Source organism: Nerophis lumbriciformis, linkage group LG27 (genome assembly GCF_033978685.3).
Source record: "Nerophis lumbriciformis linkage group LG27, RoL_Nlum_v2.1, whole genome shotgun sequence".
In the NCBI taxonomy this organism is placed as follows: domain Eukaryota; kingdom Metazoa; phylum Chordata; class Actinopteri; order Syngnathiformes; family Syngnathidae; genus Nerophis; species Nerophis lumbriciformis.
The window spans coordinates 9899797-9921072 of NC_084574.2; the positions used below are offsets into that span (position 1 = coordinate 9899797).

At 41.0% G+C, this 21276-nt stretch overlaps 1 protein-coding gene across 3 annotated transcripts in view; it reads right to left on the reverse strand.

Annotated features, from left to right (window-relative positions):
- znf827 (zinc finger protein 827) overlaps positions 1-21276 on the reverse strand; it is a 245090-nt gene that overhangs the window by 42794 nt on the left and 181020 nt on the right. For all 3 annotated transcript variants that reach the window (XM_061922893.2, XM_061922892.2, XM_061922894.2), the window contains exons 6-8: positions 11202-11435; positions 1312-1366; positions 1138-1238 (exon numbers count right to left, since the gene is read on the reverse strand). In XM_061922893.2, the coding sequence (XP_061778877.1) occupies positions 1138-1238; positions 1312-1366; positions 11202-11435 (390 nt within the window). The remainder of the gene's footprint in view (positions 1-1137; positions 1239-1311; positions 1367-11201; positions 11436-21276) is intronic.

The window sequence follows — 21276 nt, forward strand, 5'->3', positions numbered from 1 at the left end:
TATACACTGCAAAAAGTCAGTGTTCAAAAACAAGAAAAAAAATCCAAAAATTAAGGGTTTTTTATTTGAACTAAGCAAAATGATCTGCCAATAGAACAAGAAAATTTGGCTTGTCAAGACTTTCCAAAACAAGTAAAATTAGCTAACCTCCATGAACCCAAAAATACCTTAAAATAAGTATATTCTCACTAATAACAAGTGCACTTTTCTTGGTAGAAAAAAAAAACGAGACCCTTTTGCTCAATATGTTAAAAAATATTCTTAAATTAAGTACATGCAAGTGCCATTCTCTTGACATAATGATATGCGCTCGGCATCATGATTTTTTTTTCATGCTTGAAGTAAGAAATTATTACTTTAAAAAAAGTAGTTTTATACTTGTGAGTGTTGATTACACAGCTTTGCAACAGTTGATACTATAGTTTCAAGCATGTTTTACTCAATATAGCTCATCAAATCTCAGCAACAAGCTGTAATATCTTACTGAGATCATTTAGGACCAAAACCCTTAAAACAAGTACACTAACATAACATCTGCTTAGTGAGAAGAATTATCTTATCAGACAGAAAATAAGCAAATATCACCCTTATTTGAGATATTTCATCTTACTTAGATTTCAGTTTTTGCAGTGTATCATTCATATCGCACAATCATAAGATGTCGAATTCCCTTCTTTTGAATAAAGTGTACAAGTAATGAGGAGAAGCGGGTTAACATGAAGTAGAAGAAGAAGAGATAACGAGTCCAAAAGAGAAGTGCAGAGTTAAAAGGAGGTTCAAAGGCACATGAGGGAACAGTGGGGGAGGTGGACTGGCGAATTAACTTTCAGGACACTCTTTGACACCCAGGAGCCAATCAGATTTCCATTAACTGGCAGAGGGACAGGTAAAGCTGGCACAGGCTAATTAACCTTCCCCATCGCTCGCTCGCTGCCACAGGAGGGGAAGCTGCGAAATGGCAGAGAGTGAGAAGGTAGACGGGGGGGGAGGACGCCCTGGGCGAGCGGGGCCAAAACACGCCGAGGCCCCACGCCCGAGACTCAAGCATGGAGATGAGGCAAGAAGGTTGAAGGTGGTTAATTGAGATGCGTGCGCCTCCGATGCAAAGCATGTGCCTAAATAAAACCAAACACTTACCGTGGAAAGCTGCCCTGGTGGAGGAGCTGGCCTCTGCGGGGGAAGAGCTTTTGGAGCGCGAGTTGAAGGGTGATTGTCTAAAGCACTCATCCAGGAACGGACTGCAACGCATTTAGAGGGAACATCATTCTGTCATACGCATCCTGGAAATGATCATCGCTGTTACGGACTCACCTGTGAATTCCCACCATGTTGCCGTCTTTTAGGTTGTTGGCTTTGCTCACTTTTTCTGGAAAACAAGAAAGACAAAACGCGTCATCTCATCGGAAACTTTTACAAGCAGCTTCCGTTGGTCAGCAAAAACCCGGCGACAGGTTGTCCGCACACGAATACCATTAAAGAACACATGGGAGTATATAGCATGAGCCAGATTGGAGCATTATTCGCAGTTTAGCCACGGCAGCAGGGGAACGCTGGCCATCTGGAGCAGTGGGAGTCTCTCTGACCTGTGGAATTAATGTTGAGCCCACAACCACCATGCACTGTTGAAGAACCAGTCCTACCTAAAGAACCAGTCCTACCATTAAATACCAGTGAACAGAACGGCACAAATTGGAAAGGCGGAACCGTCTCAGTCATATCATAATGATAATCCAGTAGGGGTGTAACGCAGTGACGTGCGGTCACGGCAGAATGTGCTCGTTCTAGTATTAAACAAAGAAAACAAGCTGTAGTTGTCTATATTTTTTATTTATCGTGCTGCGATTTTACCAGTCCGGCCCACTTGGGAGTAGATTTTTCTCCATGTGGCCCCCGATATAAAATGAGTTAGACACCCTCGATTAGGGATGATGTTTGATGATAAATTATGGAGTTCGAGCCCATTATCGAATCCTCTTATCGAACCGATTCCTTATCGATTCTCTTATCGAATCCAGATAGGTTGTTGTATATGGAAAAAAAACACAATATTTGGTTTAAAAAAAGCTCACTTTTATTCTATATGAAAAAACTAAACTAAAATAAATAAATAAATATTGACTGTTACCCCACTAAAAAAATAAAATAAATAAATATTGACTGTTGTTACCCAAAGTATATTAAGTGGGATTTTTCAGAAATACAAATATATACAGTAACACAAAAACAACATGTCTCTGTGATCACTATAGGTGTATAAATAATAATACAGTGTTAAATAAAATCAGTCCCTTGGGCACAAAACTGAAAATAATACAGCTCTCCAAAAAGTGCACTTCTGCTGCTATTGGAACATACTAACTACACACACAGGCAGACAGCTAACAAACGATCCAAGACGTCTAATAAAGTTCCAAAGCAGATTAATCCATTTAGGCTCTTTATTGTTGTTGATCTTGCTTTGTCTTTTCCTATCTTTACTTTTATCTTGCACTGGACTGTTATTTATTTATTTTATGGGGACGGCGTGGCGAAGTTGGTAGAGTGGCCGTGCCAGCAATCGGAGGGTTGCTGGTTACTGGGGTTCCCCACCTTCTACCATCCTAGTCACGTCCGTTGTGTCCTTGGGCAAGACACTTCACCCCTTGCTCCTGATGGCTGCTGGTTAGCGCCTTGCATGGCAATCAGCCATCAGTGTGTGAATGTGTGTGTGAATGGGTGAATGTGGAAATACTGTCAAGGCGCTTTGAGTACCTTGAAGGTAGAAAAGCTATACAAGTATAACCTATAACTGAAATACACACAATGACAAATGTATAAGCTATGTGATTCAGTGACGTGCGGTGAGGTTGATGGCTGGTGAGGCAGTGACTTCATCACAGTCAGATTTACAAACATATGAACCCTAAAGAGTATCTTATTCACCATTTGATTGGCAGCAGTTAACGGGTTATGTTTAAAAGCTCATACCAGCATTCTTCCCTGCTTGGCACTCAGCATCAAGGGTTGGAATTGGGGGTTAAATCACCAAAAATTATTCCCGGGCGCGGCGCCGCTGCTGCCCACTGCTCCCCTCACCTACCAGGGGGTGAACAAGGGGATGGGTCAAATGCAGAGGACAAATTTCACCACACCTAGTGTGTGTGTGTGACAATCATTGGTACTTTAACTTAACTTTAACTTTACACATACAAACTGTAGCACACAAAAAAGCACATTTAATAAAAAAAACGTTATTATGGTCTTATCTTTACTTATAAGTGTGGGAACAGTGGTGTTCGTGTTGGAGGAGTTGTGAATGAATGAAATATGAAATCCGTGCTGCAGTCTGCAGGTGTACCTAATGTTGTGTCCCTGCAGTCGTTGACGGCTCCTCCGGCGCGAGCATTGTTGTTTTTGAACTTTTTGGCTTCTTGTTAAGTGACTTTTTTTGGGTGGATTCGGTCTTGCACGTGGAGGGTTTGGGTGTGGGCTTTGGTTGGTGTGGCGCTCCCGTCGGGGGGTGCAGTCTGCGGCGGGGGTGCAATAACCGGCACCAGGAGGCGGGATTACTGCGAGCCTCACACAGTGCGTCTTCGCAGCAGTTTTATGATCGCTCAGCACAAGAAATACATTACACACATACAGTTGTTGGCAAAATACACTGTACATTATATACCTCAGTTAACTAAACTATGGAAATGTATAATATAATTCATATAGCAATACGGTCTCACTGCACAGCAGGCCAGCAGTTAGCCGAGTCATTGCGCAATCCATGGTGAGGCACAACTGAGTGACGTGCCTCAACTGGCTGCTGATCACCGCATCGTCTCTTCTCAGTATTTGAACGGCAAATGTGAAAATTCAGCGGTTTTGAATAAAAATAATCTAAAACTGGTGAAGTTAAATGGAAAATAACTTTATAGTATAATCACTGGATACATATAACAATTTAATTAATTTTTTTTCTTTTTACATTTTTTTTCTTTCCATGATGGCAGGTGAGGCCCCGCACGTCACTGGTGTAACGGTACGTGTATTTGTATTGAACCGTTTCGGTACGGGGGTTTCGGTTCGGTTTGGAGGTGTACCGAGCGAGTTTCCACACGGACATATTAAGTAGCGTAACGCACGTTGTGTAAACAATGCACATTGAGGCACAACACACGGCATGCTAGCAGCGACCGGGCTAGGACAACATGTAAAAGCCAGAGCTGGAAGACCCTCCTGCCTCGTTAAGATCTCCCGTTTGGGAACACTTTGGCTGCGCGATACAACAATGGAGGACGGAGGTTTGCCGACATTGTTCAACAGCTGCTTCTGACAACACGTCAAACATGCTAACCCATTTGAAGCGTCACCATCGCATTCAAGCAGCCTCTCCTCGGCAAGTCAGGCAGGGCTAAAGCAATAACAAATGTTTTTATAGCAGCAGATTTAAGTCCATATTGCATTAAAAACTAGATTTTGACCCACTTCTATGGTGGAAGAACAATGAGCCCATATATCCTCTTACTGCCAAGTTAGCCAGGCTGGGGGAGAAAAGAAAAGTTAATCTGAGGCTGAGTTGACTTGAAACTGTTTAATGTTGCACTTTTTATATGTAGAAGAAAAGTTTTGTCATTTTATTTAATCTGAGCAACAACTTGAGGCAGTTTAATGTTGATTAACATGACTTAAACAAGTTGAAAAACTTATTGGGGTGTTACCATTTAGTGGTCAATTGTACGGAATATGTACTGTACTGTGCAATCTACTAATAAAAGTCTCAATCAATCAATCAAAAAAAGCACTTTATATGTAGAAAGGTTGAGCCTTATCTTATTTAGTTTTTATTTTATATATGTTGACCACATTAACCCTGGCAATGGACCCTGTGTGTATATGTATGTTATGCCATTGTTTACACATTTGGTAAATAAATAACCCAAAAATTTATATTTTGTTGTTTTCTTACTGTACCGAAAATGATCCGAACCGTGACCTCTAAACCGAGGTACGTACCGAACCGAAATTTTTGTGTACCGTTACACCCCTATAATCCAGCATAACCTAATACATTCCTGCTGTCGTAGACGTAGGTCATAAGGGTCAAACTCAAGGCCCGGGGGCCAAGTCTGCCTGCCACATCATTTTATATGGCCTGAAAATAATGTGTGTCAATAAAGTACTTTATCTTTTCCTACTAAGCGGATTTCTTTTTTCCATTTTGACAGAAAAAATTATGAATTGCATACCTTTTAAATGGTATTATTATTCAATATCCCTGCCCCAAGTGGAGGAGTTCAAGTACCTCGGAGTCTTGTTCACGAGTGAGAGAAGAGTGGATCGTGAGATCGACAGGCTGATCGGTGCGGCGTCTTCAGTAATGCGGACGCTGTATCGATCCGTTGTGGTGAAGAAGGAGCTGAGCCGGAAGGCAAAGCTCTCAATTTACCGGTCGATCTACGTTCCCATCCTCACCTATGGTCATGAGCTTTGGGTTATGACCGAAAGGACAAGATCACGGGTACAAGCGGCCGAAATGAGTTTCCTCCACCGGGTGGCGGGGCTCTCCCTTAGAGATAGGGTGAGAAGCTCTGTCATCCACATGGAGAGGAGCCAGATGAGGTGGTTCGGGCATCTGGTCAGGATGCCACCCGAACGCCCCCTTAGGGAGGTGTTTAGGGCACGTCCGACCGGTAGGAGGCCACGGGGAAGACCCAGGACACGTCGGGAAGACTATGGTATCTTTGGTATGACTCGGCTGGGGTTTGAACTCACGACCTACCGATCTGATAATAAAGAACAAGCAATTCAACATAATCAACAGGATTATTTATGGTTGATGAAATATTATACAGAGATTATTTCCAGAGTGTTTATTTCCTGCTCCGTCACGTATTGCACGGCGAAAACATTTAGTGGAATTGAACCTCCTCCAACCTCCGAGGACGAAGCTAGGAACAATTGGAGACCAGGCTTTCTGCTCCGCCGCTCCCAGTCTGTGGAACGCTCTCCCTGACCACCTGAGGGCACCACAGACTGTGGATGCTTTTAAAAAGGGCTTAAAAACCCTTCTTTTTAAAAAAGCCTTTTTTTTAGATATATGCATACCGTATTTTTCAGACTATAAGTCGCAGTTTTTTTCATAGTTTCATAGTCCGACTTATACTCAGGAGCGACTTATGTGTGAAATTATTAACACATTAGCGTAAAATATCAAATAATATTATTTATCTCATTCACGTAAGAGACTAGACGTATAAGATTTCATGGGATTTAGCGATTAGGAGTGACAGATTGTTTGGTAAACGTATAGCATGTTCTATATGTTATAGTTATTTGAATGACTCTTAAGTTAACATACCAGGCACGTTCTCAGTTTGTTTTTTATGCCTCATATAACGTACACTTATTCAGCCTGTTGTTCACTATTCTTTATTTCTTTTAAATTGCCTTTCAAATGTCTATTCTTGGTGTTGGCTTTTATCAAATACATTTCCCCCAAAAATGCGACTTATACTCCAGTGCGACTTATATATGTTTTTTTTCCTTCTTTATTATGCATTTTTGGCCGGAGCGACTTATACTCCGAAAAATACGGTAATCATAATCCTCACACAGGTTAAAAAAAAATAATAATTAAAAAAAATAAATAAAAAGTGCCTCAAGCAAGCTTCTTTTTGTGTCTTTCTAAGATGAAAGCACGTTTTTAAATTTTTTTTTTTAATGCATTCTAACTCGTAAACAAACGCTAGCAAAAGTCAGCTAAAATGGAGCTAATTGGACTTATACTCCGGAGCGACTTATACTCCGAAAAATACTTAACAAAAAAAGGAAAAATGACTGAAAACATGTTTTAGCTATTTGGCTGCTCTAGTTTTTATTTTTATTTATTTTTTATTATCTTTTTATTTTTTTTAAATTTTTTAATATGCTGTAGCACTTTGGGGTTGTTTACTCAATGTAAAGTGCTTATTACAAATAAAATGAATTATTATTATTAGTGAAATTGTCATTTCAACTGTGAAAACTTAAGTAAAAAGCAAATGACTTGTTGCATTCCAACATCCCCTACTTTGTGCTAACAAGGAGGGAAACGGCCTCTCCCGCCCGACCCGACTCGTTTTCAGCCGGATAATAACAGGTTTCCACGTTTTAATTAAATTGTCACATTAAAATGCGTGTGCCGAGCGCAAAGAGAGAAGTGTGATGTGCGAGTTTCAAGGAGATGGGAGTGAATTTGAAAGCTGCGAGCATTCTCGCCGTTCGCCGCGACCTTGCTACTGATGCGTCTCTGAGGTCCTGCTGCTCTGGTAATTCATATTGATTGCTCATTGTGTGACAGCCGCCTTCTCCGTTGTGGGGGGTGGGGTTGGGTGGGGGGGGCATCGATGCCCTGGCCTCTCTCCCCGAGTGGGCATCCTGCATACCCTCCACTCCCTCCCTTTACTATACTACTACGACCCCCCTCCTACTACACCAAAATACCCCCACTCTGTCACACTGCTTGCCAAGGACAGAGGTCTCTTTCCACGTTGCCATGGTGATGCTGCACGGGAGAAATGTAAAGGGAAATGGGGGGTGGGGGGAGCGTGTGCAGCCAAGTGTGCTTGAGCCGGCATGTCTGAAAATGAGTCAAGGGAGACAGAACCAGAGAAAGAGGGGGGGGCGGCCATTTGTACAGACACCGCTCCCCACGGGGGTCTTGAGAGTGTGTAAAGGTGTGTATGCCAGGCTACGTGCTAAAGCTAGCCATGTGTGAATTTAGTCAGAAGAGACACTTTAGCGACGAGCGAGTGAACCCTCCCCCCTCGCCCGACGACGAGCTTGACCAGACACCTACGTCTTTATGTAGTAACACAAACAGTCAGGTAAAAAGTGGGTCTGGATTTGTTTTTGTCAGTCGTACAAGCTTTCATCTCTCACTTAAAACCTCTAGATCAGTGGTTCTTAACCTTGTTGGAGGTACTTAATCCAGGGGTGCTCATTACGTCGATCGCGATCTACCGGTCGATCTCGGAGGGTGTGTCAGTCGATCACCAGCCAGGCATTAAAAAAAATAGTCCTAAAAATGAGCGATCATAAATCTTCACTATGACGTCACTTTCGTCACTTGATTGACATTCACGGCACCCGAGGGTCTTCTGAGATGACGCTGGCTGCCGCCAGCTCATTTAAATTACCGACTGGAAGGCGAGAAACACTTTATTTCAACAGACTCTGGCGCCGTACCTGTCGTCAAAACTCCAAAGATCGACTGCACAGTTGCACAATAAAAGCTCTGCTTCATCCTGCCTGCGCTACCAAAATAAGAGTCTCAGAAAGCTGGCGTGCACAAGCTAGCAAGCTACGGAGTTTGCCGACAATGTATTTCTTGTAAAGTGTATACAAAGGAGTACGGAAGCTGGACAAATAAGATGCCAAAAACCAACCACTTTCATGTGGTATTGGACAGAAAGGAGGACTTTTTTTCTCCTCCATTCGAAAATGCGGACGTTATCATCATCACTGTCTGATTCCAATCAATGCAAGTCATCAATCAGGTAATACACCAACTTATATTCTTGTCTTCATGAAAGAAAGGAATCTATATGTGTTAAACATGCTTGTATTATCTTTAAACACCTTTAACTTGTTAACAATATTAACTATATGTGTTAAACATGCTTGTATTATCTTTAACCACCTTTAAGTTGTTAACAATATAAACTATATGTGTTAAACATGCTTGTTTTATCTTTAACCACGCTTTAAGTTGTTAACAATATTAACTATTTGTGAAGTGAAGTGAATTACATTTATATAGCGCTTTTTCTCAAGTGACTCAAAGCGCTTTACATTGTGAAACCCAATATCTAAGTTACATTTAAACCAGTGTGGGTGGCACTGGGAGCAGGTGGGTAAAGTGTCTTGCCCAAGGACACAACGGCAGTGACTAGGATGGCGGAAGCGGGGATCGAACCTGCAACCCTCAAGTTGCTGGCACGGCCGCTCTACCAACCGAGCTATACCGCCCCCACTATTTGGGGCGGCATGGTGTAGTGGGTAGAGCAACCATGCCAGAAACCTGAGGGTTGCAGGTTCGCTCCCCGCCTCTTACCATCCAAAAATCGCTGCCGTTGTGTCCTTGGGCGGGACACTTCACCCTTTGCCCCCGGTGCCACTCACGCCGGTGAATTGAATGATGAATGATAGGTGGTGGTCGGAGGGGCCGTTGGCGCAAATTGCAGCCACGCTTCCGTCAGTCTACCCCAGGGCAGCTGTGGCTATGAAAGTAGCTTACCACCACCAGGTGTGAATGATTGATGGGTTCTACATGTAAAGCGACTTTGGGTACTTAGAAAAGCGCTATATAAATCCCAGTTATTATTGTGTTAAACATGCTTGTATTATTTTTAACCACCTTTAACTTGTTACCAATATTAACTATATGTGTTAAACATGCTTGCATTATCTTTAAACACCTTTAACTTGTTAACAATATTAACTATATGTATTAAACATGCTTGTATTATCATTAAACACCTTTAATGTATTAACAATATTAACTATTTGTGTTAAACATGCTTGCATTATCATTAAACACCTTTAACTTGTTAACAAAAACATATATTTCATAAATAAGTAAATATAAATGATATATATGAATGAGGTAGATCCCCACGACTTGATCAATGGAAAAGTAGCTCGCCTGCAGAAAAGTGTGAGCACCCCTGACTTAATCCATTCCATCATTTAATTCCACATCATTTTGGCTGTTTGCAATTTTACCAAATCATCGAACTTTAATATTTTTGACTCAATAAATAAAGTGTTTGTATGTTCTCTATATCCAACATTACGCATCAGTCTAATTGATCTTTTTTGTAACACGGTTAACGAATGTAGCGCACATTTGTAGTTATTTCCCCACAATGACTCAGATATGCATACTTGCCAACCTTGAGACCTCCAATTTCGGGAGGTGGGGGGTGGGGGTGAGGGGGGCGTGGTTGGGGGCGGGGGCGTGGTTAAGAGGGGAGGAGTATATTTACAGCTAGAATTCACCAAGTCAAGTATTTCATGACCCCGAAGGGAATAAGCGGTAGAAAATGGATGGATGGATATATATATATATATATATATATATATATATATATATATATATATATATATATATATATATATATATATATAAGAAATAATTGACTTTCAGTAAATTCTAGCTATAAATATATATTTATTTTATTATATATATATATATATATATATATATATATATATATATATATATATATATATATATATATATATATATATACATACATACATATAAAAAAAAAAATATATATATATATAAAAGAAATACTTGAATTTCAGTGTTCATTTATTTACACATATACACACACATAACAGTCATCTACTCATTGTTGAGTCAAGGGTTGAATTGTCCATCCTTGTTCTATTCTCTGTCACTATCTTTCTAACCATGCTGAACTCTGATGATGCATTGCTGTGGCACGCACAAAAATGATTTCATCAAATGCACTAGATGGCAGTATTGTCCTGTTTAAGAGTGTCACAACATTGCTGTTTACGGCAGACGAACTGCTTTACTGTCGACGTTGTTTATATTGTTGGAAAGCGGACTCAGGTCCGCATGGAGCTGGAGGGGGCGTGGCCTCCAGGTCGGCCTGAATTTCGGGAGATTTTCGGGAGATAATTTGTCCCGGGAGGTTTTCGGGAGAGGTGCTGAATTTCGGGAGTTTCCCGGAAAATCCGGGAGGGTTGGCAAGTATGCAGATATGGTAATACTATAGTAGCGAGCAGTAGAGACTGTGAAGTGATTTGTTAAATCAAATATTGTGTTTTTTTTCCATACACAACAACCTATCTTTACTCGATAAGAGAATCGATAAGGAATCGGGTCGATAAGAGGATTCGATAATAGGCTCGAACTCGATAATTTCTTATCAAACATCATCCCTACTCACTAGTACCGCGGTGCTTTAATAGTACCGGTATACTGGATGCCAGTTGTTTTGAGCACACTGGATAAATTCACCAATCTCACTCCTTAAGGCTTGAGCCACACACAGGATTCTCACAGGAATGAGACAATGCATCCAGACCCACTGAACATGTCCTTGACTTTGCTCAGTGGAAGCATGGAGGGTTTTACACTGGCATATAAAGAGTTAAAGATGTGTGTTGGCGTGTTTGACAGAGGGCGGCTGCTGTGCCCGGCAGGAACATACCTGACAATTTGAAGAGGAGTTCGGAGGCCATTTTGACCGAGATGTCTTGGGAGAAGAGGTCTTTCTGAGGGCGGACCAGCGGCTCCGGCATAGGCTCGGTCTTCTCGCTCGCCCCTAAAGTGCTGAAGGCCAGCAGGTGAGAAGCAGGCGAGGTGAGTTCTGCGGGGGCCGGGTCCACCTCCATGGGCTCTGCTTTTACCTTCACCTTCTGGAAGTGGGCATCTTTGTTGTTCTCTGCAGGGGAAGAGCAACCCGCAGGACGGCTTTTAATAAAAACCACCGTGCAGCAGAATATTGAAGCATAGAAAAACAGAAAAGGCTCACGGTAAAATGACACCGAGCGACACGACTACCTCGCATACTTTGAGGAGTTACACATGCTGAATAATTGAGCACTTTGGCAGAGCTTTTTAATATAAAGTGATTTTGGGATGCCTGCATCAGCTACATGTGCTCACACAGTGTAGCCTAATAAACACAGTAAACAAAGACTACTTTGGAAGACAGGACAAGACTTTAGACTTCCTTTTATTGTCATTCAAATTTGAACTTTACAGTACAGTAGGGGTGTAACGGTACACAAAAACTTCGGTTCGGTACGTACCTCGGTTTAGAGGTCACGGTTCGGTTCATTTTCGGTACAGTAAGAAAACAACAAAATATACATTTTTTTGGTTATTTATTAACCAAATTTGTAAACAATGGCTTTATCCTTTTAACATTGGGAACACTATAATAATTCTGCCCACGTTAATCAACATTAAACTGCCTCAAGTTGTTGCTCAGATTAAATAAAATGACAAAACTTTTCTTCTACATATAAAAAGTGCAACATTAAACAGTTTCAAGTCAACTCATCATGCTTAATTTATTACAGCATTTGGGAAGCCTGTAGTTGATTTTTATTATGTAAATGTTATATTTTCATCAACATGTGATAGCAGGGACCCTGCCATTCAAAACTAGGCTGCTGCATTAATAATGATTAATGTAACTATACCTGAAAAAATGGTACAATAGCAATAGGAGAGACTATTCATCCCTGAACACCATGGAGTTCATGTAGGCTTAATGATGCACTTACATTATTATATCAACTATCAGAGACAGAAACTCTTCATTTAACATAATGTCCTTTTTTGCTGCTTCAACACAGGTAAAGTAAAGTGAAATAACAGACAGACAGGGCTTTGCTGTCCGTAACACACACACACACACCCCAAAATGAGCTAACGAGCGAGCTGGCGCTTTTATATTTCTAGAAAGTCAACGGGCTCATAGTGATGTTACTAGTAGTAGTTGACTGGGAGGTGTTTATTATCATTTGGGGAGAGTCCGCTGCCTGATGCTTACCTGCTAAAGGCTAAGCACTGACTACATGCGCTCTGAATACGCACTGCTGATTGGCTGTTACCGCTCTGTGTGTAACCAATCAGATGGTTGTGTGGGTGGGACAATGCTGGGTGCTGTGTAGAGGACTGACAGAGACCGAGGCAGAAGGAAGCGGAGGCGACTACTTAATATGTCCGTGTGGAAACTCGTTCGGTACACCTCCGAACCGAACCGGTTGTATTGAACCGTTTCGGTACAGGGGTTTCGGTTCGGTTCAGAGGTGTACCGAACGAGTTTCCACACGGACATATTAAGTAGCGTAACGCCCGTTGTGTAAACAATGCACACCGAGGCACAACACATGGCATCCTCTTTTCACCGGACATGTCTTCTTTTGCGGAGCTGTCCGAGCGGAGTTTCTTAAATGCCTCAAATGTCCGGCATTTTGAGTTAGGGTTGCGTGTATTTTCAATGTACGTTCAGGGTTAAGAAGGGGTTAAAAACAAAACAAATTGTGCACGCAGCAGCATTGGTGAGGGAGGGGCAGAGACAGAGAGAGAGAGAGAGAGTTATGATAAACGCGCATGCGTCGCCAGGCTCTGCTTTTTATCCATAGATTTATCACATTTAATTTTTTATTATCTATAGCAGGGGTGTCACAAGTGTGCCCCGGAGGCCATTTGCGGCCCACAGCTAATGTTTTAAAGGCCCACGGCACATTCTAAAAATACTATTAAAATAAACAAAAACATAGCAAAAGTGAAATAAAAAAGCTTAAAGGGGAACATTATCACCAGACCTATGTAAGCGTCAATATATACCTTGATGTTGCAGAAAAAAGACCATATATTTTTTTAACCGATTTCCGAACTCTAAATGGGTGAATTTTGGCGAATTAAACGCCTTTCTATTATTCGCTCTCGGAGCGATGACGTCACATCGGGAAGCAATCCGCCATTTTCTCAAACACCGAGTCAAATCAGCTCTGTTATTTTCCGTTTTTTCGACTGTTTTCCGTACCTTGGAGACATCATGCCTCGTCGGTGTGTTGTCGGAGGGTGTAACAACACGAACAGGGACGGATTCAAGTTGCACCAGTGGCCCAAAGATGCCAAAGTGGCAAGAAATTGGACGTTTGTTCCGCACACTTTACCGACGAAAGCTATGCTACGACAGAGATGGCAAGAATGTGTGGATATCCTGCGACACTCAAAGCAGATGCATTTCCAACGATAAAGTCAAAGAAATCTGCCGCCAGACCCCCATTGAATCTGCCGGAGTGTGTGAGCAATTCAGGGACAAAGGACCTCGCTAGCACGGTAAGCAATGTCGGCAGCTTGTTCCCGCAGACGAGCGAGCTAAACCCCCTATCGACCCTAGCTTCCCTGGCCTGCTGACATCAACTCCAAAACTGGACAGATCAGCTTTCAGGAAAAGAGCGCGGATGAGGGTATGTCTACAGAATATATTAATTGATGAAAATTGGGCTGTCTGCACTCTCAAAGTGCATGTTGTTGCCAAATGTATTTCATATGCTGTAAACCTAGTTCATAGTTGTTAGTTTCCTTTAATGCCAAACAAACACATACCAATCGTTGGTTAGAAGGCGATCGCCGAATTCGTCCTCGCTTTCTCCCGTGTCGCTGGCTGTCGTGTCGTTTTCGTCGGTTTCGCTTGCATACGGTTCAAACCGATATGGCTCAATAGCTTCAGTTTCTTCAGTTTTCGCTACCTGCCTCCACACTACAACCATCCGTTTCAATACATGCGTAATCTGTTGAATCGCTTAAGCCGCTGAAATCCGAGTCTGAATCCAAGCTAATGTCGCTATAGCTTGCTGTTCTTTTCGCCATGTTTGTTTGTGTTGGCATCACTGTGTGACGTCACAGGAAAATGGACGGGTGTATATAACGATGGTTAAAATCAGGCACTTTGAAGCTTTTTTTAGGGATATTGCATGATGGGTAAAATTTTGAAAAAAACTTCGAAAAATATAATAAGCCACTGGGAACTGATTTTTAATGGTTTTAACCATTCTGAAATTGTGATAATGTTCCCCTTTAAAGGTTAAATGTAATTTAGAAAAAGTTGCAATGTTGACTAATAAAACAAAGCAGTTTTGTTTTTCTTTCAAACTGTCATTGCTCAAAACATAATATTGAATCAAAATCAATGTTATTATGAATTATTGACCTATCCAAGGTTCCCATTACTTCACATCAAATATTCCACTGAGAAAAATATTTTTGGTGGAAGATTTTGCAAATTTGGTAAATAAATAACTCAAAAATGTATATTTTGTTGTTTTCTTACTGTACCGAAAATGAACCGAACCGTGACCTCTAAACCGAGGTACGTACCGAACCGACATTTTTGTGTACCGTTACACCCCTACTGAGAAGAGGGCTCACTGCGATCAGTTAATTCTGCCGTTTCATAAACGTGCTCAGGTGCTTGGAGCAATGCACAAAGTTTGAAGCAAAGAAACATGTGACTCGTATGCCGCAGACGACAAAGAAGAAGAAAAAAACCTGTTATTAGGTGTTCGCACTAATTGCTGTCAATTTGATGTCGATTCATCAAGCAGCCCTACCATAAATCAGGTTAAAAAAGGGTATTCCAGCTAAACATCCGCACCCTATCAATCACATTAATGATTGGTTTCAAAGATGGTGAATGAATGGAATTAGAGCTTAAAAAGAAATCCGAGCAGCAATCCAAACACCCCCCCGAGCTGAGCCGGTTAGCATGGCGCTGAGCGTTTATTAGGGCAAGAGGGCGCAGGGAGGTCACGGCGGGGCGGGAGGAGGGCTTTTTGACAGCTTGTGTACTTCTGCTGAGGCAAAAAACAGCAAAGTAATAAAACGCTCGCGGCCAAAATGTTGTTGATAGCGAGAGGCGGGCGTATGCTGCTTCAGCTCATCAATGATTGGCTTCGCTGCCCAAAAACACTCTTGACTCCCTTGGCAAGTCAAAAGGTGAGATGAAAAAGGGGAAAGGCTGCTAAAAATAGTCTGGAGGAGTGGGGGGGAGACGGCATCTGTTAGGAATGCCCCGAGCCCATCAAACGCGGACGCTCGCCTCGTAGGGGACATTATGCTCAAGCCTGCAGGCCCTTTAAGCTATTTAAAGACCCCTGTTTTAAAGGTGGTCTTTTCCTAAGGCAGATGTTAGTACACATAATGTGTCTCTAGTCTAATGTGCAATAACGCTAATTGAAGTGTCCAAAAACAAAGTCTGGTAGCGGCAGCGGGTGTTTCCATGCGGCGGCGAGCAGACAGAAATTGGTGCTGACACGGCAACTCAGCACCAGTATGGAACATGAGAAGTTGACATTGAGCAGAGGGAAAGGGGCACGAAGCCTGACACCTCTACTCTCAAAACACCGCCAGTAATTTGTCACAAGTATTAAGGCACGCCCAAGTTAACAAGAAAAGACAACGGTCGTACACTTTGTTGAGGGACGCTCTGTGTCCAGGTTACAATTAGGACTAAAAGGCGGAGCCTCACCTCACAAAAACGTTGAAATGTATCAGGAATTCATTAACACTGGAGGCAGCTCAAACTTATTTCAATGCAATGATTACGTCTCGTTTTTTATTATTGTATAACATGTTGGTCGCAGGCAAGCAAAATGACACTGAGACCATTGGAAACTTTGCACAAACAATCGCTCAAAATCCTTCACCGAAAACCACAACACTATCATCACTGTTTAGTTCTCCAATAGATTGTTAAATTTAGCTAACATTCAAAGATTAGCATCAATAGGAATGGCCCATTGAATCCTAAATAACACTGCACCAGCGCCACTTAAGCACTTTGTCCAGTTTACATCTGCTGTGACAACTACAAAACACATGAGCCTCCACCAGGGGCACCCAGATGTACAAACCCCGTTTCCATATGAGTTGGGAAATTGTGTTAAATGTAAACATAAACGGAATACAATGATTTGCAAATCATTTCCAACCCGTATTCAGTTGAATATGCTACAAAGACAACATATTTGATGTTCAAACTCATAAACATTTTTTTTTTTTGCAAATAATCATTAACTTTAAAATTTTATGCGAGCAACACGTGACAAAGAAGTTGGGAAAGGTGGCAATAAATACTGATAAAGTTGAGGAATGCTCATCAAACACTTATTTGGTGAACAGGCAATTTGGGAACAGGTGGGTGCCATGATTGGGTATAAAAGTAGATTCCATGAAATGCTCAGTCATTCACAAACAAGGATGGGGCGAGGGTCACCACTTTGTCAACAAATGCGTGAGCAAATTGTTGAATAGTTTAAGAAAAACCTTTCTCAACCAGCTATTGCAAGGAATTTAGGGATTTCACCATCTACGGTCCGTAATATCATCAAAGGGTTCAGAGAATCTGGAGAAATCACTGCACGTAAGCAGCTAAGCCCGTGACCTTCGATCCCTCAGGCTGTACTGCACCAACAAGCGACATCAGTGTGTAAAGGACATCACCACATGGGCTCAGGAACACTTCAGAAAACCACTGTCAGTAACTACAGTTGGTCGCTACATCTGTAAGTGCAAGTTAAAACTCTCCTATGCAAGGCGAAAACCGTTTATCAACAACACCCAGAAACGCCATCGGCTTTGCTGGGCCTGAGCTCATCTAAGATGTACTGATACAAAGTGGAAAAGTGTTCTGTGGTCTGACGAGTCCACATTTCAAATTGTTTTTGGAAACTGTGGACGTCGTGTCCTCCGGACCAAAGAGGAAAAGAACCATCTGGATTGTTATAGGCGCAAAGTTGAAAAGCCAGCATCTGTGATGGTATGGGGGTGTATTAGTGCCCAAGACATGGGTAACTTACACATCTGTGAAGGCGTCATTAATGCTGAAAGGTACATACAGGTTTTGGAGCAACATATGTTGCCATCCAAGCAACGTTACCATGGACGCCCCTGCTTATTTCAGCAAGACAATGCAAAGCCACGTGTTACATCAGCGTGGCTTCATAGTAAAAGAGTGCGGGTACTAGACTGGCCTGCCTGTAGTCCAGACCTGTCTCCCATTGAAAATGTGTGGCGCATTATGAAGCTTAAAATACCACAACGGAGACCCCCGGACTGTTGAACAACTTAAGCTGTACATCTAACAAGAATGGGAAAGAATTCCACCTGGGAAGCTTAAAAAATGTGTCTCCTCAGTTCCCAAACGTTTACTGAGTGTTGTTAAAAGGAAAGGCCATGTTTCACAGTGGTGAACATGCCCTTTCCCAACTACTTTGGCACGTTTTGCAGCCATGAAATTCTAAATTAATTATTATTTGCAAAAAAAAAAAATCTTCTCTTTGTAGTGCATTCAACTGAATATGGGTTGAAAAGGATTTGCAAATCATTGTATTCCGTTTATATTTACATCTAACACAATTTCCCAACTCATATGGAAACGGAGTTTGTAAAACATATTTTGCACAATCAGCCTTTTCATATAAAGCCATAAAGGAATGGAACGACCTCACAACAAACTTGAAAAGTCTAACAGATTACTCTTCATTCACAATTGAAGTTAAAAAGTGGCTTTGGAGCAATCAAAGCTGCTCACACGGCCAATAAGGTGGCCACCTTGTTTGACATGTCAACTTAATGTGTATTATATTTATCCATGAGAGCATTTTTGTTGTAAATTGTGAGGTGTGTCTGTTAAAATCATGGTTGTTTTTACAATTGATGACAGATGTGAACAAGAGCGTGTATTGTCTTTGTGTGATGATGTAAATGAGGTGTGGTTGTATTGTATATTAAGTATGTGTCCATGAAGGGGCATTTTATGACTGTTTTCTTAATACTTGTGTATGATTTTATTGTCATAATTTCATTACATGATTTTTATATCGCTTTAATTTAATTTTAACTTAATGTTTCTGTGCATTGTCCCTTCAAATAAAGACTAAACTAAACTAAAAACTTCTGAATGCACAAGCCCTCGCTAAGGTGGCACATACCACAGACTGGGTAACATCTTAAACAACTAACTGCAGAGAAGGGTCACAAGGTGTGGCGGATACCATTCTGCAGTCTTGTTGTCTGGTGGTTGATTCTTCGCATGGAGAAAATCCATATTGCAATAACAAAGTACAGTACAGGTCAAAAGTTTGGACACACCTTCTCATTTCAAGGTGTTTTCTTTATTTTCATGACTATTTACATTGTAGATTGTCACTGAAGGCATCATAACAATGACACCTGTGAAGTGAAAATCATTTCAGGTGACTACCTCTTGAAGCTCATGGAGAGAATGCCAAGAGTGTGCAAAGCAGTAATCAGAGCAAAGGGTGGCTATTTTGAAGAAACTAGAATATAAAACATGTTTTCAGTTATTTCACCTTTTTTACATAACAGTACATAATATTCAGTACACAACTCCACATAGTCATGAAAATAAAGAAAACACATTGAATGAGAAGGTGTGTCCAAACTTTTGGCCTGTACTGTGTATATGAATACAAAACCCAATACTAGTGAAGTTGGCATGTTGTGTAAATGGTAAATAAAAAGAGAATACAATGATTTGCAAATCCTTTTCAACTTATATTCAATTGAATAGACCGCAAAGACAATATATTTAATGTTCACACTGAGAAACAAAATAATCATTAACTTAGAATTTAATGGCAGCAACACATTGCAAAAAAGTTGTCACAGGGGCATTTTTACCACTGTGTTACATGGCCTTTCCTTTTAACAACACTCAGTAAAGTTTGGGAACTGAGGAGACACATTTTTGAAGCTTTTCAGGTGGAATTATTTCCCATTCTATAGTTAATTCACCATTTGTTAAGTACATACTTCAAATGTGTTCATTCATAGTTTGATGTGACAATCTACAATGTAAATAGTCATGAAAATAAAGAAAAGGCATTGAATGAGAAGGTGTGTCCACACTTTGCCTGTACTGTACATTGTCTATATCTTACCCGTCCTCAACATCCCACCTCCCCGGATTGTAAATAACCAAATGTAAATAATCAAATGTATCTCTAATATATATACTTGTTCTTATGCTATCTGAACTCACTATGTTCTCTGCTCACTGTTCATATCCTACTAAGTCAATCCTACACTGTTTCAATGCCCATTTCTCTTATGATGCAATTGTTGATGACTGAAGTGCGGATTGTAAATAATGTAAATAATTCAATGTATATACTCTGATGATTAACTCGTGTGATGACTGTATTATGATGATAGTATATATTTGTACTATGAATTGATTGACGTGGACCGCGACTTAAACAAGTTGAAAAACGTATTGGGGTGTTACCATTTAGTGGTCAATTGTACGGAATATGTACTGTACTGTGCAACCTACTAATAAAAGTTTCAATCAACCAATCAATCAATCAGTCAAAATCGTTTTAAAAAGGCTAAGCCACAAAGTCCAGGGGTTAGCAAAAAATGGCACACCCATTAAAAAAATTCTGTGGACATATTTCTAATGTGCAGTTTATTCTTATAAAGTAGCATCAAATCCTGTTAATTTTGAGTAATGAAAAAAAAAAAAAACAATTCATGGGAAAAAAATACAACTACACTGCAAAAAATGAAATTTAAGTACCGGTAAGATTAAATATCTCAAATAAGGGTGATATTTGCAAATGTTCTGTCTAGAGATGTCCCGATCCGATATTTGGATCGGATCGGCTGCCGATATTTGCAAAAAAATGCGTATCGGCAAGGCATGGGAAAATGCCGATCCAGATCAAGTTTAAAAAAAACTCCGGTCCGTGTTTTCCAACGCACCGATTTAAATAATACATTCCACTTTTCTGCTGCTCCTAATTTCCGTTCCGCATTTTCCAGCACACCTTCAACACATCCACAGGTCTGTGGATTCTCACGCAGTTGCTTTTAGCTGCTGGCATTACACGACAGGCTCTTCTCACTCTTTCCTGTGTCTACCTCTCACAGACAGCAAGCGCACCTTCTTACACACGTCACATACTGTCACGTCATACGCCACATACTGTCACGTCATACGTCACATACTGTCACGTCATACGTCACACACGTATACGCCCTCTTCGAGCAGAGAGGTAGCAGCATGGCTAACATTAGCTGTGATGCTAGCGCAGCCGTGCGAGCAACGCTCCCTCTAAGGTGCTCGCCTGTGCAATTGCGCACTGTTTAAGCGTCCTCTGCGCATAGCAATTATACGCCACGCACAAAATCTAATAAAAAAATAAGCGCATAACCATTTTCGACACACCGACACGACAGAGAAAACAGTTTTCGTCATCATTGTTCAAATATTGTAACGTCTGTCGAGACGCTTATCTCCATTCGGTGCCACACGTCCACACCATCAAAATGCCGAGGCAAAAATTTCCACATCAACACCGTATGAAAAAATTAGTGATTTTTTTAGTTGTGATTTCCTTCTCTGCATGAACGTTTAAAAGTAGCACATATTAATGCAGTATGAAGAAGAATGTTTTAATGTAGACATGCAAGCCTTGAAAGAAAATGTTGAAAATCAAGACTACATTTCCTGCAAATGGGTGCATTTCTACCCTATATTTTAACTTTAGATTTATTCTCATATCAAACTCTTTTGGCTGTCTTTTTGACACTTACATCCGGCGCCCCCCTCCACACCCTGGATTATAAATAATGTAAATAATTCAATGTGATTATCTTGTGTGATGACTGTATTATGATGATAGTATATATCTGATAGTATATATCTGTATCATGAATCAATTTAAGTGGAC